This window comes from Phalangium opilio, unplaced genomic scaffold (assembly GCF_054372755.1).
Source record: "Phalangium opilio isolate 3A_F unplaced genomic scaffold, DU_Popi_V2 ptg000041l_1, whole genome shotgun sequence".
NCBI classification, from domain to species: Eukaryota; Metazoa; Arthropoda; class Arachnida; order Opiliones; family Phalangiidae; genus Phalangium; species Phalangium opilio.
Window position 1 is genome coordinate 211,186 of NW_028324165.1, and position 21,494 is coordinate 232,679.

The window sequence follows — 21,494 nt, forward strand, 5'->3', positions numbered from 1 at the left end:
ATACACTTATGGCCAAAGGCAGGATGTGAGAAACGCTTGGAGACGTTATTTAGTACCTATCTCCTTCAGGACCTTTGTACCGATTTTAGTATAAATACAAGGTGAATCAGAACACTTGCATAGGTACCGTTTTACGTCTATTTTGGAGATGGCTAAGTAAAATTGTTAAAAAATGATTTTGGACCATGGAATTTTATATTTATAAATAATTTTAAAATGGGACCAGAAGTAAAATAAATTGCACATGGGTAACTGGTCTTGGGGATCAGTTTGAATATTGTTGATGTCGGGGTCACTGGTCCCGAGGACTAGTTGAAAAAAAAATCTTATTTCCATGGCTGCAAGACCATGGCCAACTTTAGCCAAGCCCCATGTTAAAAAACGACTAGCAAAATCGTCCCTAGTTCCGACTTTCGCCGTTAGGTGCGCTACCAACCCAGTTTTCCTCCTAATGCTTTTTCTATGGGAAAAAAAATTCGGAAGTGGACTCTCTTTTAGAGCATTTTTAATATATTTACCGACTCTTTTCGTGGCCGAGTTTTAAATGGGAAGTCAAGTAAGTTCTAATCTATATTTTGAGACCTATTTCATAATTTTCCCTCCGTTATTTGACGAGTAATCAACATTCAAAGTTGGGTTCTTTTTAAGGCGGAGAAATTAAATTTCTCGGAAAACCTAAGCCTTGGTCCAACCGCGCCACTGTGACTAAATTTTAATGTAAACTTCCTTCAAGACCGAGGCTTAACCCTAAACGGTGCATACTCCGCCTTAAAAAGAAAGCGCGTGCAACTTGCGTGATCGAGTGGGCTGTGGGGGCTCGGGTGAAGCTGGCAGGCCTTCTACCACCGGTAATCTAAATTGGCCATGGCACAACTCAGTGGGCTTTGGAAAAAGTTACAGCTGTCTGCTAGACGTTCTCTTTTTTTCGCGTTTGTTTATCTTTGAATTCCTTTGCTACGGTAACGGTTCATCCTTTGATAATAGTTTATTGATTATAAAAAAGAGTATCCATGTACAAGAAAAGCTGTTAATAAAAGTGGAAGCTTTTTCTCCCAAAGACCCGAAAAACATAAAAACAGAACAGTGTGAATAACTGTGAAAGAAAAACGTTCATATAAGCCTTGACTGGTAAGAATCGAACTGAGGGGAAAACGCTGAATCTTTCTTTATGGCCATGTTTTTTATTATCATTATAATGTTACGTATTTTATCTTAACAGGGAAACTCTATAAAGTATGATGGAATTTGTTAAAGAATGTCGTGTTATGGTCGAACGTTTATGCTGGTAAGTGATGGATATCAATAAGGCATGTTATGGATCCAAACCTATTGAAACTATTATACCTCGAAAAGTAAAAGATCTTTCTTGCTATTTTAAAAATAAAAAATACTAGCAGAATAAATAATTTATACGAAGCTAGTTGTATTCAAAAAATGGGTTTGAGGAATTCCCTAATCCCTAATCAGGCTAATCTTGAAGAAAGTTGCAGTGTCAGTTGTCACAATCGTTTGAACTAGCTAAGCATGTTTTTCTAAGCTTTTGATAGCGAAAGCTACAATGTATTGGGAAACCTTTCTTGTTATATGTTCGTTTTCTTCTGTTTGAAAAGAAATTTTATTTTAGGGAAGCTTTACAATTTCACAAACTCTCGGCACAAAATTCCGAAATGAGTTTAGTAAATCTTCAAAGAGTGGCGATTAAAGAGGTATTTGAGAGATTATTGCAATATTGGCTGTTTAAGGCAAATATAAAATTAGGGAAACTTTGTTTTTAGGAAATGAAGACTGAGGAAGATTGTAATTATGATCACTTGAGTAAAGATGATCTTATCAATGAAGTTAAAGCCAGGGATGATCGAGTCAGGGAACTGGAAGCCGAGGTATTTTTAACTAGTGTGAAATTAAGCACAAAAATATTAAGACACGTTTGGTATAGCCCATTTTAAATGTACAGAATGAGTTGTCGAATCTTATGTCCCTTAAAGTAGAACCAAACTCTGTGGGTGGGTGAATAATTAAGTTTATTTGTGAAAATACCAATCAGGATTGGCTCTGATCTAAGGGGATTGGTAACACATCCCGCTTTAGCAACAAAGAAACCCAACTAGGACCTTTGTTCTATCTTGCTTGCTCCTTTAAAATACGCTCAGCCAATGAAAGTCCAAAGAATATTTACTGTTAAAATGAAATCTTATTTTGTTTAGCGTAATGTTTTAATTTCAAACATGGGAAAAGAGAGAGTGAAAACATCATTAACGATAAATAAACAAATAGACGAAATTGAAAGACTCAACAGGGTCAATAAAGAGTTGGAAAGGAGAATCAAAGATCTGATGGTATGGAACATTTTTCATTTTCATGGTCGATAGGAAAGAGTTACTCCAAAGGTTAAGAGTTGATTGTTTGAAAAATAGGAGAAAAGTGGAATACATCAATTAGCCAACAGGGAATTAGTGAAATCTGAACCCGTTGAAAATGATTCGGGAATTAATGGCCAGGAGTTATCTCTTCCTATTGTGATGCACAGTGTTGAAGCTGTCAATGTCCAAGGCATGCTGGGTAGAGAAGAAATTAGTCAAGAATCACCTGATTCTGCGTCTCAATATGTTGCGGATGTCGGTAATACAAACGAAACTGAAATTATCCTAAAAAAGTCTGAAAATATTGGGTTTATAACGCGAATTACGAATGTGTGTGTCCCTAAATTGATATGCAGTGAGAATTCGCCACTTTGTGTGCCTTCGCTGAAGCTCGAGGTCGAAAACCAATTGAAAATGCCTCTCGACACAACGACGGAAAGTGATTCGTCACGAGAACCTCTTGAGAACAATAACACAATTATTGATTCTTATCGTAAATCACAAAGCGTTTCAACAGAGGGAGAAACTGACGAAAGAACAACTCGATCAAAAGAATTTCGTGTTCCTGAATTGAATGTTGAAGTCGAAAAGCATTTGGATCTTTCTCTTGGCGCAAATGTCGAAAGCGATTCACCAGAATTAGCCGTAGAAAACGATCTCGATGATAACCAATCCAGAATAACCTGGACAGGTGCGAAGAAAACTGATAGAAAAAATCGAAGTATGGTACTGTGTTTGCCAAAAACTGTTGATCCAAGGCCACTGAATGGGCCAGTGTGTGTTCCTAAACCTGAACATAACCCAAATGAACTGTCAGAATTGACCTCCGTCTCTATGGAAATCAATTTACCCGAAGTTCCGATTGAAGTTGGAAATAATAGTTCGGTGTCCAACTCGGAGACATTTCAAGAAATCGCTCCAAAGAATTCCGAATCACTTTGTTCGGAAATTGGTAAGTCATAAGATACTTTTATAATCTGAGTGCCTAGAGTGGGGTTTCATATTCCTACCCCCAATGGGTGAAATATGCTAATCAATTAATTCCGCCTTCTCGGTGTATAGTCTAATGGCGTTTTCCATTTAACTGCTCTGAGATCGCTCTCGATTTGCTCTAGACGACATGAAATGCGCTTCATTTCTTGAGCTGCGTTAACGATTGTCTTTTCCCGTCCTAATCGTCGATTAAATGTACCGTTTTTTCTTTTATCTTGTTTTGTCATCCTCGCTGTAGCTTATTCGAACCAATTATGCAAAACGATTTCTTAGGTACAAGATAAACATTTTACGTTCCAGCGCCAAATTGTTATTTCAACATTTCCCAAAAATCATTTAATGAGTTAAATCATTCGCCTGGGGTGTTAATATAAGAAAATGTAAAATAACACTGACCTGTCCCTAGTCCCTTCTGTCTTTTCGCCTACACTTTTGTCAAAGAGGTTGTCCTTACCCATGATTAATTTATTTAATGAACGAATTAAATTCCCGCTAAAACTAAGGACGTTTTCAAAAACGTTCAAATCAGTAAAAATATCCGAATGTATTTTTATCATTTTTCGAAAAACCAGTGAACTCTCTACTGATAAAATCAAATAGTGTTCAGCTTTTGGATCTAATTCCTCTTTAAACTTATTTTCAATCGTTTTGGTTTGTAAATAACAGTGGCATCAAGCCATTAGATAGTAATTCTAGTTGCGTGGGGTGGTGAAGTGACTGAAAGGAATGGTTCACCCATAAACATTTTTTGCTGTAATCCCTTTAATTACACCCAAAACCAAGATTTCGAGAGTTGAAAAAAATTTACATAAAGTATATTTTTTAAATTAAATCAGAAAAACTAATTGCATTAAGGACCTTATAGCGCCTGTATGGTGCTTTTCCGCAAAGCCAGAGAGAGTGCGATTATATATTAATTCAGTCCTTCATCTTATTGGCCGAGGTATCTATAGGACAAGCTTCTACTAAAAAATAAACTCGACTATTACGCGGTTGAGCGGCGAGCGCTAGACGGGCGACAAGGTACGTTGGCAGCGCCCGTAGAGATACTAATGTAGCGCCGTAGCAAAGGCCTAGCTACTACCTTGGATGAAGAATAGTTACACTTGGATATATCACTCGTAGTATAACGTGTGCTTCTGGCCGCGGTCGCGGATGCGCATTAGAGGGGTTCGAAATTTGGTAACGCGACAAGCTGTTTTTACCGGAAATGATTATTTTTTGGTTTCCGTTTGTTACGTCTTCTGCTCTGATTCCGTTTGAATTTGAAAAATAAACGGCGGTTAGGGTTAAGATCGTTTTCAGTGGCTTTTGTTTATGCGGTGATTTATGATTATGGAAGTTTTAAAGATGAACTATTATTCTTCTAATTATTATAGTAGGTGACTTTATACTTTAAATATAATTACCTTCTATAATAAAAGAAACCAGTAAAGTTGATGTTTAAATAGCCCTAGGCCTTGGCTAAACTAAACACGTGTTTCTTGTTTGTTACGGGAGTTTCAAGATTTTCACACTACGCGGCGCGAAGGTCGCGTAAGCCATTTGTGGTCATAAAATTTGTCGACTGATATATATAAGTGTAACTATTCTTCATCCAAGCTACTACGCTAGCGAATCGTGGCATATCGTAACCATTTTGATGCACTATAAGGGTACTTACAGTGATCGGGAACAGTATAAAAACTAACCGCACACCTAGAGTTAACACTCTGACAGTCTTTTATAATACAACTTGGCATTTCGGCAATTAATTTTGATTGAAATTGATCAACGAAACGACTAACGAGAGCTAAACATACTTGTCAGACTCAAAAAAAAACCGACCTAAATTCTTCTGCTTGGAAGCCTTGGAGTGCTAAAATCTCATTGGCTTAACGTCTATTTAAACCAGCCAGTCATCTGGCAGGTCTGGCCAAGCACGACAGTGAAGATTAGAGATAGGGGTTAATGCCTAATGGTGATGACTATATGAAATTTGATTTTAATTATAAAACGAAAACCATCGCTAATAATTTAATTTCAGTAGTACCACTATCTTTATAAAAGTACTATTGAGCTAAGAGACAAAAAAAACGTTTATGGGTGAACCATTCCTTTAAATGGAGAGTTTCATACTTATAGGGAGCTATATATTATTTTCTTATGCTGGTACTTATTTCGACCCAAAAATTCGGAGTTTATTTGTTGCTCGATAAAATGATATATTGTTCCTGGTTACACAGATTTTTGTAACAACAAGTTCTATATATATCGAAGGGATATCCACATCAGTTATTTTTAATTATGTGTCAATTGTACTTTATTTCACATATGTTGAAAATATAACACTAATCAGACCTCGGGGGTGCCATTTACCAGGCAGAGAAACAAAGTGAAAACTAGACGTGACAAAAGAGAGAGGGGGTGCAAGAACGAAATAAATTGGTAACTTGGGTTCACTCAGCATCAATACGACCTTTCTTTTCGCGCCAAGGTTTCTCGTGCATTTCAGTTGATGTTCGTTCATTCCCTTTTGGTTGATGAGGTCATTTGCTCATCGGCTAACGCCTTGATCAGCACTGTTTCTTTTCTTTAACACTGAGTTTTCGTAGAGGCCTTAGCAGTGCATTTTTTATGAAGTGCGCTTGAATGTTACTGTATTTTTGATACTATGTTGTAAATGGTGTGTGTGTCGTTTTTATATTTCGTTAATAATTTTCTGCCAGAAAATTCAAGAAGAAACGTTCAACTCGGATCAAATATTCTGCTGAATATAAAAGGGGTCCACGTCACATTAAGAAGGGTAACGAAGAAAAACGCTTCAAATGTGATCGGTGTGACTATGCCAGCACAATGAAGTGTAATTTGATCGCACATCAACGCATTCACACTGGTGAAAACCCTTCAAATGTGATCGGTGTGACTATGCCAGCACAATGAAGAGCTGTTTGATCACACATCGACGCATTCACAGTTGTGAAAAAACCCTTCAAATATGATCAGTGTGACTATGCCAGCACTCAAAAGTATAATTTTATCGCACATCAACGCATTCACAGTGGTGAAAAACCCTTCAAATGTGATCAGTGTGACTATGGATCCACGCAGAAGGTTCATTTGATCGAACATCAACGCGTTCACAGTGGTGAAAAACCCTTCAAATGTGATCAGTGTGACTATGCCAGCACAATGAAGAGTCATTTGATCAGACATCAACGCATTCACAGTGGCGAAAAACCCTTCAAATGTAATCTGTGCGACTATTCCAGCGCACAGAAGAATAATTTGACCAAACATCAACGCAAACACAATGGTGGAAAACCCTTCAAATGCCATCAGTAAGACTTTAGGTGTACTGGCAAGAGTACTTTCATCAGGCATAAACGCGTTCAAAGTTGGGGGGAAAGCCCTTTAAATGCGCTCATTGTGACTTTACTAGCGCATGAAAGTTCGTTTTGATCACACATAATACCCTTCATAATAGAGAAAAACCCCTTCAGACGTGACTGTTGTGAATTTGCCAGTAAATATAAGAGTTTTTTTATCGGACATGTCCGCATTCACAGCGGTGAAATACCATTGAAATTTGATTGCACGACAGACATACATTCACGGTGGAGAAAAACCCTTCAAATGTGATCGTTCTAAATATTCAAAATTTTTCAAAATGAAACGTATCAAGTAGTAATAGTGGAATGTCCACTATTCATTATAAGTTAATACTGCTTTTTGAAATAAAGTAAATATTTTACTTAATATGCTGATTTCATTGTAAGATAATTTTTAATTGTTTGAGTTTCTCATTTGTAGAAAGAAAATTTTCTTCAAGAATTAAACATTCTAACGAATATTAAAATTCATTAATCGTGTTTAAATTAAATCAATTTTCGGAAGGTAATTTCAATTGAAGTAAGTTACCTTACCTTGGAACATTCTGAAAAATATAGTCAATTCATGGGGCAACATCATACTCCGCTATTTCTTTCATATGAGCTGAAATGATTCATATAACCCTTGCTTGTATTGAGAATGAAAGATCTATATATGTTGAAACGTCTTCAATATTATGTTTTTAGGTCTTCGGGAGCCTTTTGAATATACTAGAGCCCCTTAAGAGACCTTCTATTAGACCATGAGTTAATAATATGTTATCAAAAAGATATCTAGAAACTGAGCGACGTGAGAAGTCTTGTGTTAGACCATAAGCATATCAAACCACCCGTAAGCGTGAATTCAATTTACAATAAGACCACGGGTAATCACCATTGTACAAGGGCGCCAGAGAGAAATTTGAGGTTCTACGCCACCTAGAGGGAAAAACGAAGCAATTCTCTCCTTCCCGATTCCCCCTGCCCAGGGCCGGAAATAAGCACAGGACACTGGACATTGTCCAATAAAATTTTAAAATGTCCCATAATTTTTTTAAAAACTAAGGGGGTAACTGGACAGTTTGACCAATAAATTTTCCGAAGTTTTGATAGCTTGACTATGCAGGTGCGACACTATTTTGCACACTCCAGTGGACTATGTCCTATAAATTTTCCAGTCTAATAGGGGGTCACTGGTCACATGTCCTATAAGAAATTTTTCTTATTTCCGGCCCTGCCCCTGCCACCTTATAACCCGGAAATCTAAGCAGTCGTCTGCTTCTGCAATAAATGACAGTGCCAGTAATCGGTTTCGTACGGCCTTTTAAGACTTAAGTTGTTTGTTTAAGATTAGGAACAGCAAATTATCTCGCATTTTTAAAGAAAATGGGAAAAACTCTTAGTGATAAGTGTACACAGTACAACTGGTTTCTTATGAATAGGATAAGTACAAAAGATAAAAGTGTAGGTTTCCGCATGCCTTTATTACGCGAACTTCAAAATCCACGTTTTAGCCCCACTAGCAGACGACAATGTTTGTTATAATTACAAGTATTAATAGAGATAGAGCTTATAATAGGTAAGTTTAAGATATATATTAATCCTTGTATTTATTCCCAATTTTCCGGTAGCATCCCTTGCGCGATTTGAATAAAGTTTCCCTTTTGTGCCACCAGGAAGACTTGTGTCGCGAGTTTTACCTAGACAATGCCTGTGGCTAATTTCCCGCCGATTCACGCTAACGGGTGGTTTGATATGCTTATGGTTAGACATATCACTAGATATCTAGAAATACAACACCCTAAGAGAAGCCAAAAAGGTGGGGTATTAAGCAAAGAGCATTTCCCAGAAGTCTTAGAAGTAGAGCACCCCATCTGAGGGGTCCGACATTCCCAAAAAGGGTACGGGATTTCGTGATTTTGCCAATGATTTCGAGAAAGATATGGTGGTTTCACAAAGATTTCGGGATTTCGCCAAAGATTTCGTAATTTCTTCTTTGATTTCGCGATTTCGCTAAAAAAAATTCTATTTTGATTTCGCGATTTTGCCAATGATTTCAAGATTTCTTCCTTCATTTCCTGATTTCACCAAAGATTTCGTAATTTCATCTTTGATTTCGTGATTTCTTCAAAGATTTCGTGATTTTAGTGAAAGATTTTGCGAGAAGCGTACGGGATTGTGTGTAAATGTCGGACCCTTCGGCCCCATCCTATGCACTAAATCCAGAATTACAATTGGAGTGAAATCACATTCGACAAGCCAAAACTGGAGTTCGTAAGGAAAGTCAACTTGTAGTGGACCCGCTGGACGAGTTCGCATCTTCGCTTTGCTTGTTTGCAAGATCGCGCTACTGTTCACATTGGGTTTTCGCTACTTTGCGTCCTCACCTCGCGAAGATACAAATTTCTTGCAACTAAGCCAAGCATTTCGCGCCTTCGCGAGTAAAGCACCAATCACAGACGAGAGGAAGGCTGGGGCGATTAGTTTCATTTTTCTCTTTCGACAACGTCGATGGAGAAGGGCAGATGGCGCAATGATTGCTCAAACTTTATTGGCTCTCAGAATGGGAAAAGCAAAATTTTTCCGTGTATCAGAACAGCAGTGCAAATGTTTTTCGTGATCTGTTGCGAAGACGCGAATAAACGAAGGCGCGAATGATCTGTTGCGAAGACGCGAATAAACGAAGGCGCGAACACGCGAGCGCGAGTTCAATGTGGACAAAGGACTGATTTTTGCATAGAAATCACCGACTGAATTAGAAAAATTCGGAGACGCAATAATACAACCATTTCATTATGAAATTAAAGATTATCTAACTTGACGGGTAATACTTCAACGGTAACACGCCGTACTTCGAAACAGTTCATTTGATATTATACTTCAAAAGAATTAATAAGAAGGAAATGTATTTAGTTCTCAGGTAATAAACTACGTGAAGCAAACCGGTCATCTTATTTTCTATTTTTGTTTGTTCAATATAAAACCAACTAACTGTATTTTACTTCCCGTTGGTCTCCTTAGTTAAAATGTCTGTGAGGAAACTAGGTTTTTAGTGATGTAGGCACTCTTAGCCACGTTCGCTTTCTTCTCTACTTTAGTCTTAACCCACAATGGCTGTAAATATATGCAATTTTAAACTTTAAAAAAACCGTTTGACCAATTTGCGGGGAGGATGTGCTATAGAATTTTTTTACTATACAAGTTGTCAGCTGACAGTCGCTACTCTCCCTGGCACCAAGAAGATGGCGGCCTCCCCTCCCTGCTGTCTGTTCCCAAAAATTTCGACAAATCGGTGAGAAATCCCTCCTTGTATGTAGACGGTACACTTGTGTTTAAGGCAATTTAATTAAACTTACGTTTTACACCATTTAAACAACTCCACGGAAATATAGCTTGCCACTATGGAGCAGTAGTAAAGGAGACAGAGATGCATTTAAGGCAACAAGGACTTGGCAGTAATACGACATGCAACGTCACGCTACCTTCCACTAGTGCTAAAATTTTACCAGGTGCAGGGGCTTAAATAGCATTTATTCTGTAAAATAACATACCATAATGGCGCTGGAGGTGGAACTAAGCTCAAATTGCCTAGCCCCTATTTTTAAGGAACTTTCGTTGTCACTGCAATAAAATTTCTCAATGGAAAATACCAGCAGAAACGTCAACGGTTTTTCGTGTGAAAACGTTTGCCTTTTACAATTGCAATATTTCCGTGGAGTAGTTTTAATGGAGTGCAAACAAGTTTCAATTCAGTGCCATAGTAGAGCAATATGCTACGAGACGTAAATGCATTAAAATAAACTTAATTAAACTTTAATTTAAAGACAATTTAAAACACTACAATATTTTTTTCGTCCTTTCTCAAGGAAATAAATTATTAAAAATTTCTCTTAGTATTAAGTGAGGACTAGGGCGGAAATCGTTCGGAATGACAGTCCTACAAAGGGAACACTCGAATTGTTTTGATTTTAGTTGCTTTTTTATACAATTAAAACAGAAAGTGTGGCTACACTTTAAACTCACGGGATCTCTATTCATTAAAATGCCACAAATAGTGCACTGAAATTGTTCTATATCACTTTTTCAATGAATTTCTGAAATGATAACAATAAATAATATTAATTTCGCAAAAAAACAATTCGCTGGCAACCCTATAAGCGTGAAGGTAAATTGTAAGTCTTTTAACGGGTGGGGGGGGGGGAATAGAGAATGGTCATTATTAGGCCTGGGCTGGTACTCAGACTTGGACTGCAACTTGTTTTCCCCCTAGAAATTCGCGGGTACTCGCGCGAGTGCTCGGCAAAGCTAGTAACTCTACTCGAAGAGTTCATTTTTCTTTGAACTAGTCTTAATTTTGTTGGGCAAGTTCATTTTTCTTTGAACTAGTCTAATTTTGTTGGGCAAGTCCATTTCTTCTTCGCGAGGAAACTAACCAATCAGGTAAGAGCTTCTTGACGTCATGAGTTTATAGAAAGTATAGTACACGATGTTGGCGATCCAAAGGTTAATTAATTTTTAGGAAAAAGGGGCGATTTCTCATATTACACAGCGCGAACAAGTTTAAACAACAATGTGTAAGTTTTCTTTTTATTATATCTATATATTTTTTGGTATTGTCATTAACCTCAGCTTTTTTTTATGGAAAGGAGAAACCTTAAATGAAGAGTTCAGGGGTGTGGCTTAAGATTATAAGATAACTCCTCCTACTGAGGGAATGTGCCTAATTGGCTTAAAGTGGAATTTCACCATTTTACCACTCCCTAGAGAGACAATTCTAAAGATACTAAGAGTTGATTGGGGAAAGCTATTTTCTTAGTTCATTAAAGAATGGGAGTAAGGGTGGGCGAATACTCGTGACCGTCTATGACGAATAATTCGATCGAATATCGAGACCAATAACTGTCTCGGTATTCGTTTGGACCCATTTTTACTATTCGATAAATATTCGACAACCAATTTCGCAAAGGGCCTTGGTACATCTTAAATATTTTGTAAAAACTGGCTACTAACAACCTCCTTTAGTACTGATATTCGCCAAGTATTCGCGAATAATAGGCCTAATATTCGACGAGTATTCGATAAGACTATATTTTCGTTAAGTATAATTATTCGATATTCCATTAAAAAATCATTATTCGTCTCGGTATTCGATAAGAAAATTTTTGGGTATTCGATATTCGTCTCGATAGTAAAAAGTGGTATTCGCCCATGCTTAAATGGGAGGCAATGAGTGATCAAATTGTAATAAAATATAAACTTACTAATTCGCCTTTCTCACAAAGCAAGTTGCACTCTTCCCAAATCCATTTATTCACGCTATCCTTTGACATCAGGGCCGCTACTCTTTCGGGTATAACGTAAGGAATCGGTTTCGTTTTCTTCGGTTCGGGAGCATCAGAGTCTTGAGGAGATCTCTTCCTTTTCCGATTCTTACTAGAAAGTTTTTCCTTACTTTCTTCCTTGGTTTCTGACGATGAAGCTTCATTTAACATCTACAGAGGACATACTAATTAAACACTTTGCTAAAAAATTAGTACTATTTCTATTCAAACCAAAATATTTCGTTGCTTCCAAATTAATTTACCTGCATTTCTATTCCGAGATCTTGAATTCTTTTTTTTTTCCTTCTTCAGTCCATGGGGTTGGTGTTGGATCGTCCCGTTGGAGAAGATAACGCCAAATTTTAAATCCGGCACGGCCTTTCTCGGGCCAGTATTTGATCACCTACAATTTTAACTTCAGTTAGCTACAGCTGAACACTAAATAGGTTCATAAAATATCAGTCTTCTTGTTATTTCTTCACCTTATAGATTCCATCGTATCGATAACCCTTTTCAGGACAATACTTGGAGTGTTTACGGCCATTGAAACCTCTTAAAACCCTAATGGGTTTCCCGCTCCGCCTGTCTTTGGCTTCGGCTCCGATAGAATATAAAAATAATACATTTCATATACACTATAAAATAGCGATGTATACCGATGACTGATATCACAATTTTACTGTTTAATCGGTTCGAGGTTCATTTTATTTAAGGCGGTTAAAAAGATAAATAAATCAGTCCAAATCATATTCACTGGGTTTAAATAATCTGTTAAAAAAAGATCAACATTGATTCATATACGTGGACCGTCATAGATTCTCGTAAATCGACGCCTGGTGAGGCGCTGTCGAAGGCTTAGTGTAGAAGGAAGTGTAAATAGGAAGATGGACTGCAAAACCGAGTGAAGTCAATAGAGTAATATCGGTTACGGGGAGGGTGACATTAATCTCCGCCCATTCGCCATTTTGGCGGCAGAATTTAACATGAGCTCTATAGCCACCAGAAGGTGACGCCATCTGTTGGCTTGTCAATTTCATTGGCTGAAAAACCAATGACGTCTCACCCCCCTCAGCAAATATTACTCTATAGGAAAATTAATGATGGGAAGCTCATACGTCACACCTCGCTATAGCAGTTAGTAGTTCACATCAGTTCAGTTCCTAAATGTATAATTATGTTATGCCAGTTCACTGAACTGCCTTCTAAGGCGGACATGCTGGTGGGACAGTTTATGGCATGCCAAAGTCAAAACAAGGTGTTGTACCGTGTATGTACTTTTAGTTAGTCTTTAACTAGTTATTTGTTAGTTTAAAATAACTATTGTTATTCGTTATTTTACCACGGGCGATTACGGAACGTGTTGTATGTGAAAATGGTTCGTACGTCCTGCGTTAAAGGTTGTAAAAGTTCAGATAGGCCTAGGCTTAACGTTAGAGATAACTCGCCGAACGCCTGTGACTGCTGTATGGGGTGCTTTCACTGCTTTGGTGCTTTCGCTCAGCAACGGAAAGAGTGAATGGGTTGTGCAAACAGACCAAATAAGCTATGACTTTTTACAGACTTATGAAAAATTATTTGAAATCTATAATTTTAATCAAAGAACATTTATCTAGCCAAAAATATTATTAATACGATTAATACGAAGGTTTGACATATTTTCGTGCTAATTTACGCCACTGTGAAGTACCAAGACGTAGGCCTAGTGCTGTTTCAAAGAAACCCTGCAACCTTGGTTGAAATACAACTACATAACATTTCTTTCGATACTTCGATAGTTAAAAAAGAACCCAAAGAAGGAAAACTTATCGGATTTAATGTAAAATCGCAGCTAAAACTGACGGAAAAACATAACTACTTTGGGACGTTTAATATAAATTTTTGTCAATTTACTTTGGGACGTTTAATATAAATTTTTGTCACTTTATTAATAAAAGTTAAAATTAAAACTTGCGTTTTCTTACCACACACGAACCTTATAACAAATTGTGCGAATAAATATTGATTATCGTATGAAAAAAACTAACTTTATTTCAAAAATACATTGGAAAATGAAATACTTTTGACATTTTTTTTTTGAAAAAATAAAGGTTAAGGAACGTATGGTGATAAGTTTATTGAGGTGGAATGTCTTTGTCAGATTTGATTCTAATAATTGGAACGTCTTCATTTTTCTGCAGAAGAATCTGGCCATCTTGAACCCAAACGAATTTGAACTGGTTTGTTTTAGCGAATTCTTTGACGCGATGCAGCAATTTCTTATTGAAATGGGTCAACTTCTGGTTGATGTAGATTTTGTCACCCTTGAATGATTTATCCAAAGATGATGCCAAGATTCCAGTTGACCTCTTCTCTCTGAAGGCTTTCAACCAAGTCTGGGCCGTCTCCACCCTCTGAAACGTGACCACAATAGATCTAGGCTTGTTGGTAGCTTCTGGAAAGACACTAGTTTGACGACAGACTCGAATCAAATCGCTTGGAAAGGCCAAACCCAGATGGTGAACTATGGAGGCTAAAATAGAAATCAGGTTCTCATCGGATTTCTCTGGCAACCCGTTTATTTCCAAGGTGTTGAGTAGTTGCTCTTGCTCAGTGCCGTTCAGTTTGGACTCAATTTTGAATCTCCAGTTATCTCTTTCTGGTTTCGAAACAACCAGTTTAGGTTTAGTAGCTAAGTTGTTGGAAATTTCCTTACACGACTCTGTTATTTTGGCTAGTAGTGGGGCGACTATTTGGGGCCTTATAACCTCAGCCGAAGATGCTGTCGACGTTTCTACACCAACACCTGAAACTGATTCTTCAAGTTTGATCTTCAGATTGTCCATGTCTTCTATCAATTTGCGTTCTTTCTCGGTTGACTCCAATTTGTCGTTTTCCCTTTGTTTCAGTAATTTATCCAAGGTGATTTTCAATTCACGCTGGCTTTTACTTGCCTCCAATTTGTCCTTTTCCGTTTGATTCAGTAAATGTCCCAAGGCGGCTTTAAGTTCTGTCAACTCTTCTTTCAATTCCCGTTCTGTCCGGCTTGCCATCAATTTGTCCTTTTTAGTTTCATTCAGTAATTGCAAAAATGTGGTTTTCAGTTCTGTCAACTCTCCATTCAATTCAGTTTCTCTCTTGCTTGCCTCAAACTTGTCCTTTTCGGTTAGATTCAGTAGTTCACACATGGCGGTTTTCAGTTCTGTCAAATCTTCTTTCAATTCCCGTTCTGTCTTGCTTGCCTCCAATTTGTCCCTTTTTGCTTCATTCAGTAATTGGCAAAATCTGGTTTTCAGTTCTGTCAACTCTCCATTCAATTCAGTTTCTCTCTTCGTTGCCTCCAATTTTTCGTTTTCCCTTTGTTTCAGAAATTCATCCAAGGTGGTTTTCAATTCAGTTTCTCTCTTGCTTGCCTCCAATTTGTCCTTTTCTGTTTGATTCAGTAGTTCACCCAAGGTGGTTTTCAATTCAGTTTCTCTTTTACTTGCCTCTAATTTGTCGTTTTTCGTTTGTTCTAGTAATTCATCCAGTGTGGCTTTGAGTTCTCCGAACTCTTGTTTCAATTTTTCAGATTCTTTAACCACGTGTATGGACTGCAATTGTAACATCTGGGTTAAACTCGCCGCGATGGAGTTCTTAACAGTCTCCAATTGGTTGTTAATTATTTCCATTACTTCCGCGAAACCATTATCCCTAGCCAAATCCAAAGGAGTTTTCCCGTTTATGTCCACCGTGTTATAATTCGATCCTTTAGACAGAAGGAAACTTACGACGTCGACGTGGCCACGTACGGCAGCGTGATGCAAAGCATTACAGCCCATATTATCAATAGCATTAACATTCGCTCCTTTATGCAAGAGAGACTTACTAACTTGGAAAGATTCCGTTCAGAAGCTCTAATTAACGGTGTTGTCCCTTCTGAATCAGCCAGATTAACATTGGAACCTTTTTCAATAAGAAGCAATGCCGCATCGGATTTTTTATAATAGCAAGCCAAGTGTAATGCCGTTTCCCCCCAATTATTAACGGCATCGATATAGACACCCCCATCCAAAATTGCCATGACCACATCGACCAGATTCCATTCAGAAGCTCTCATTAAGGGTGTTGTCCCATTTGCATCAGTCAGATTGACATGGGCACCTTTTTCAACGAGGAGCAATGCCATATCGGAGTGTCCATTATCGCAAGCCAATTGTAATGCCGTTTTCCCACTTTTATCAACGGCATCGATGTTGACATCTTTATCCAAAACAGACTTGCCAACATCGAGCAGATTACAGGTGGAGGCACTCATTAAGGGTGTTGTCCCATCTGCATCAGCCAGATGGACATCGGCACCTTTTTCAATAAGCAGCAATGCCGCATCGGAATTTCCATATTTGCAAGCCAATCGCAATGCCGTTTCTCCCACTTTATCAACGGCATCGATGTTGACACCTTTATCCAAAAGAGACTTGACCACATCGAGTAGATTATGGCTGGAAGCCCTCATTAAGGGTGTTGTGCCTTCTGCATCAGTCAGATTAACATTGGCACCTTTTTCAATAAGCAGCAATGCCTCATCGAAGTGTCCAAAATCAAAAACCAATTGTTATACCGTTTTACCATTTGAACAACAGCGTCGATATTGAGAGTTTCTTTATTCAAAAGAGACTTGATAACAGAGACTCGATCCTGCAGGAAAGCACTCATTAACAGTTTCGTTCCATCAAAATCAGCCAGATTAACATTGGCACCTTTTTCAATAAGTAGCAACGCCGCATCGTAGTCTCCATATTTATTATCACAAGCCAGATGTAATGCCGTTTTCCCACTTTTATCAATGGCATCGATATTGGCACCTTTATCCAAAAGATACTTGACCACGTCGAGTAGATTATAGCTGGAAGCATTCATTAAGGGTGTTGTCCCATTTGAGTCAGTCAGATTAACATTGGCACCTTTTTCAATAAGCAGCAAAGCCGCATGGGAGTATCCATAATCACAAGCCAATTGTAATGCCGTTTTCCCACTTTTATCAACGGCGTCGATGTTGACGTCTTTATCCAAAAGAGACTTGACAACATCGGGTAGATTAAGGCTGGAAGCACCTATTAACGGGGTACTCCCATTTGAATCAGTCAGATTACCATTGGCACCTTTTTCAATAAGTAGCAACGCCGCATCGGAGTATCGATTATCACAAGCCAATTGTAATGCCGTTTTCCCACTTTTACCAAAGGCATCGATGTTGACATCTTTATCCAAAACAGACTTGACAACATCGAGCAGATTACGGGTGGAGGCACTCATTAAGGGTGTTGTCCCATCTGCATCAGTCAGATTGACATCGGCACCTTTTTCAACAAGGAGCAATGCCATATCGGAGTGTTCGTAAAAGCAAGCCGAGTGTAATGCTGTTTTCCCACTTTTATCAACGGCATCGATACTAGCACCTTTATTCAAAAGAGACTTGACCACATCGAGTAGATTACAACTGGAAGCACTCATTAACGGGGTTCTCCCATCTGCATAAGTCAGATTGACGTCGGCACCTTTTTCAATAAGAAACAATGCCGCATCGGATTTTCATAATCACAAGCAAATAGTAATGCTGTTCCCCCACTTTCATCAACGGCGTCTATATTGGCACCTTTATCCCATATAGACTTGACAACATCGACAAGATTCCACTTGGAAGCATATATTAAGGGGGTACTCCCATTTGAATAAGTCAGATTAACATTGCCACCTTTATCAATAAGGAGCAATGCCACATCGAAGTGTAAATAATCAAAAGCCAATTGTAATGCCGTTTTCCCCATTTCGTTAACTGGGTCAATGTTGACATTTTTATCCAAAAGAGACTTGACAACATCGAGTAGATTCCAGTAGGTAGCACTCATTAACGGTGTTGTCCCATTTGAATCAGCCAGATTAATATTGGCACCTTTTTCAACAAGCAGCAATGCAGCATCGGATTTTCCATTATCGCAAGCCACTTGTAATGCCGTTTTTCCGATTTTATCAACGGCATCGATGTAGGCACCTTTATCCAAAAGAGCCTTGACCACATCGAGTAGATTACGGTTGGAAGCACTCATTAAGGGTGTTGTCCGATTTGAATCAGCCAAATTAACATTAGCACCTTTTTCAATGAGCAGCAATGCAGCATCGGATTGTCTTTTATCACAAGCCAATTGTAATTCCGTTTTTCCCATTTTATCTACGGCATCGATGTTGGCACCTTTATCCAAAAGAGCCTTGACCACATCGAGTAGATTACGGTTGGAAGCACTCATTAAGGGTGTTGTTCGATTTGGATCAGCCAAATTAACATTGGCACCTTTTTCAACAAGCAGCAATGCAGCATCGGATTGTCCATAATAGCAAGCCAATTGCAATGCCGCTCTTCCATTTTTATCAACGGCGTCGATGTTGACACCTTTATCCAAAAGAGACTTGACCACATCGAGTAGATTACGACTGGAAGCACTCATTAACGGTGTTGTCCCATCTGCATCAGTCAGATTAACATTGGCACCTTCTTCAATAAGCAGCAACGCCGCATAGGATTTTCCATTATCACAAATTTCACAAGCCTGTTGTAATGCCGTTTTCCCACTTTTATCAACGGCGTCGATGTTGACACCTTTATCCAAAAGAGACTTGACAACATCGAGTAGATTCCATTTGGAAGCACTCATTAACGGGGTACTCCCATTTGAATCAGCCAGATTAACATTGGCACCTTTTTCAATAAGAAACGAAGCCGCATCGGAGTATCCATATCCAGATCCGCAAGCAAATTGTAATGCCGTTTTCCCACTTTTATCAACGGCGTCGATGTTGACATCTTTATCCAAAAGAGACTTGACCACATCGAGTAGATTACGACTGGAAGCGCTCATTAACGGTGTTGTCCCAAAGAAATCAGTCAGATTAACCTTGACGCCTTTTTCAATAAGCAGCAATGCCACATCGGATTGTCTATTACCACAAGCCAATTGTAATGCCGTATTTCCGCAAATACCAACGCCCTCGATTTCGACACCTTTATCCAAAAGGGACTTGACCACATCGAGTAGATTCCATTTGGAAGCACTCATTAACGGTGTTGTCCCATCTGCATCAGTCAGATGGACATCGGCACCTTTTTCAACGAGGAGCAATGCCATATCAGAGTGTCCATTATCACAAGCCAATTGTAATGCCGTTTTCCCACTTTTACCAACGGCATCGATATTGACACCTTTATCTAAAAGAGACTTGACCACACCGAGTAGTTTATGTCTGGAAGCACTCATTAAGGGTGTTGTCCCATCTGCATCAGTCAGACTGACATCGGCACCTTTTCCAACGAGGAGCAATGCCATATCGCATTTTCCATTATCACAAGCCAATTGTAATGCTGTTCTCCCACTTTTTTCAACGGCGTCGATATTGGCACCTTTATCCAAAAGAGACTTGACCACATCGAGTAGATTACGACAGGAAACATTCATTAACGGTGTTCTTCCATAAAAATCTGTCAGATTAACATTGGCACCCTTTTCAATAAGAAGCAATGCCACATCGGAGTTTTCTCGATAGAAAGCGATGTGTAAAGCGGTACTGCCGAAGTTCTTAGCATAGTGGACACCGACACCATGGTTTAACAACCGGGCCACATCATTCATTTGGCCCTTTTCAACGGCAGCCAAGAACTCTTGGGCAGACATATTGTTGGCGTGCACTTCACTCTCTATTTTCTATTATTTGAGTAATTTGCAGTTGAAATCGTAGCTCGCCTGGAAATAATAATAACAATAAATATAGACAAATACTCATACCTTTATTTGAACAAGAGATCATTTCAATCTTTTCTCTCGCGCTCTTTGAACCTTAAAATTTATTATGGCTGGTTTTTCCTATCTATATAGTATGGGAACAAATTCTTCTTTAAAGGAAAAAGTCAGATAACAAAAGAACGACCTTTTTCTAAATAAAATATTAAAAATAAATTATTTCTTATTACAATATGATAATTAGCACTTAATTAGCCTTAAAAACAATCCGCCATTGGTTTAGTGGCGTCTGCTAAACCGAACCTTTTACCCCTACAGGATTGGTTGAATTCTCACAGGCTGAGAGAGGTAAGGATAAAATAGGGGAAAGAGGTTCGGTTTAGCAGACGCCACTAAACCAATGGGGACCGTCCATAAACTACGTCACACTCTTATGGGGGGAGGGGGTTTCTAAATTTGTGACGGTCCGTGACAAGGGGGAGGGAGGGGTTCTTCGATGCGTGACGTCACATTTAGCATTGATTTTGTTACGAAGTCAGTAAGAGGCCGATTGGCTCTCTTATGTTATAGAAGAAGAAAGACAACATTCCATAGCCCACCATTACAATAATTTACCAAAATTGTTATTCCATCATCGCTTAAATAGTAGAAAATTTAAGCAATTATCTACTATTTACACCTTTATATAGCCAATTTAAATAGCGCATTTAAAATAAATAGCGTAAACTCTCTCATGTCTCTGTTTATTCGCCCCAATTATTTGTGAGGATGAATCAAATCCCCCTGCCGATTGAAATGGTTTCGATTCTTTGGCAAATTTTCTAAATCTCAAGCTCGATTAGTCTGTTTTCGGTGACAGTGTCGAAACCCAAAAAGTGTGCCCCTTTAACTAAGCTTTATGGAACTTTTTTGAATCATCCAGACATTAAAATTCTAAAGGTCAATCAGAGGGAAAAAGCTTAAAACGGAAGAGAACTAGAATTTTCAGCCGAGCAAAATATTTCTGAGAGGGCGGCATATCACTCAAGAAATTAATCAAATTAAATTTGTAAATTAAGACAAATCATAGTGCGGAGGGGGGGGGGTTAAAGAAATGTGACGTGGTTGTAAGGGGAGGGGTCTGAGAAAAGCGTGACGAAGCGTGATCTGGGGGGACGGGAGGGTCAGAAAATGCTTTTTTTCGCGTGACATAGTTTATGGACGGTCCCTGGCGGATGGCGCAGTAGTCCTCCTTTTTAAGATTAATAAAATGCTAATTATTTTGTAATAAGAGATCATATATGTTTATTTTTAATTTTTTTTACCTCTCCGAGTGACGATGACGTCACGAAAAGGTATTACACCGCCTTTATCTAGCAGAAGTGTATGTTTAAAGGTAGAAGTGTGCCAAAGCTGGTAATGTTAAAGTGTAATAGCATTGGAGTTTCCAGATAATGCTTCTTTTAATAGTACCAAGTTAACATCCGTATTTAGAGGTATTGTTAAAAATGTCCACTCTTTTTCTATTGTAATTGTATAAACAAGATGGGCAGGCTGATGTCTTACTCTTCATGACTGCCAATTTCCTAGTTTCAGGGTTCATTATTAGGGGGGTCGTACCTCCAAAACTAAATGTTTTAGACCCCATGTTTTTTGATACTTTTCACTCATCCTGACCGGAGCCTCCGAGATATATAGGCCCGTGCGTGTCGATTTTTATGTGGGGAAATATCCAGTTTCATGGAG

At 38.5% G+C, this 21,494-nt stretch overlaps 1 protein-coding gene and 2 long non-coding RNA genes across 4 annotated transcripts; 2 read left to right on the top strand and 1 right to left on the bottom strand.

Annotated features, from left to right (window-relative positions):
- Nucleotides 1–1,618: 1,618 nt before the first annotated feature.
- Nucleotides 1,619–7,446, top strand: LOC149679141 (uncharacterized). The gene is made up of 5 exons (XM_089835706.1): nucleotides 1,619–1,706; nucleotides 1,776–1,880; nucleotides 2,205–2,336; nucleotides 2,415–3,312; nucleotides 6,062–7,446. Exons 1-5 carry the CDS (start codon nucleotides 1,668–1,670, stop codon nucleotides 6,190–6,192), a joined length of 1,305 nt encoding a protein of 434 aa, XP_089691832.1. The 5' UTR covers nucleotides 1,619–1,667; the 3' UTR covers nucleotides 6,193–7,446.
- Nucleotides 4,437–4,933, top strand: LOC149679142 (uncharacterized). Its single transcript, XR_016365903.1, has 2 exons — nucleotides 4,437–4,731; nucleotides 4,805–4,933. It is a non-coding gene; the product is annotated as an uncharacterized LOC149679142 (long non-coding RNA).
- Nucleotides 7,447–10,542: 3,096 nt separating the features above from the next.
- Nucleotides 10,543–13,918, bottom strand: LOC149679143 (uncharacterized). 2 transcript variants are annotated; one of them, XR_016365675.1, is made up of 4 exons: nucleotides 12,507–13,918; nucleotides 12,288–12,427; nucleotides 11,965–12,195; nucleotides 10,543–10,797 (listed from the first exon to the last, which is right to left on the bottom strand). It is a non-coding gene; the product is annotated as an uncharacterized LOC149679143 (long non-coding RNA). The 2 variants fall into 2 exon arrangements; XR_016365673.1 differs by lacking the exon at nucleotides 10,543–10,797 and having other exon boundaries at nucleotides 10,958–12,195.
- Between the last annotated feature and the right edge of the window lie 7,576 nt (nucleotides 13,919–21,494).

Coding starts and splice junctions, on each gene's coding strand:
- LOC149679141 (XM_089835706.1), top strand. CDS start 1,668: ATGAGTTTAGTAAATCTTCAAAGAGTGGCGATTAAAGAG. Junction 1,707..1,775: donor AAAGAGTGGCGATTAAAGAG/GTATTTGAGAGA, acceptor CTTTGTTTTTAG/GAAATGAAGACTGAGGAAGA. Junction 3,313..6,061: donor ATCACTTTGTTCGGAAATTG/GTAAGTCATAAG, acceptor ATTTTCTGCCAG/AAAATTCAAGAAGAAACGTT.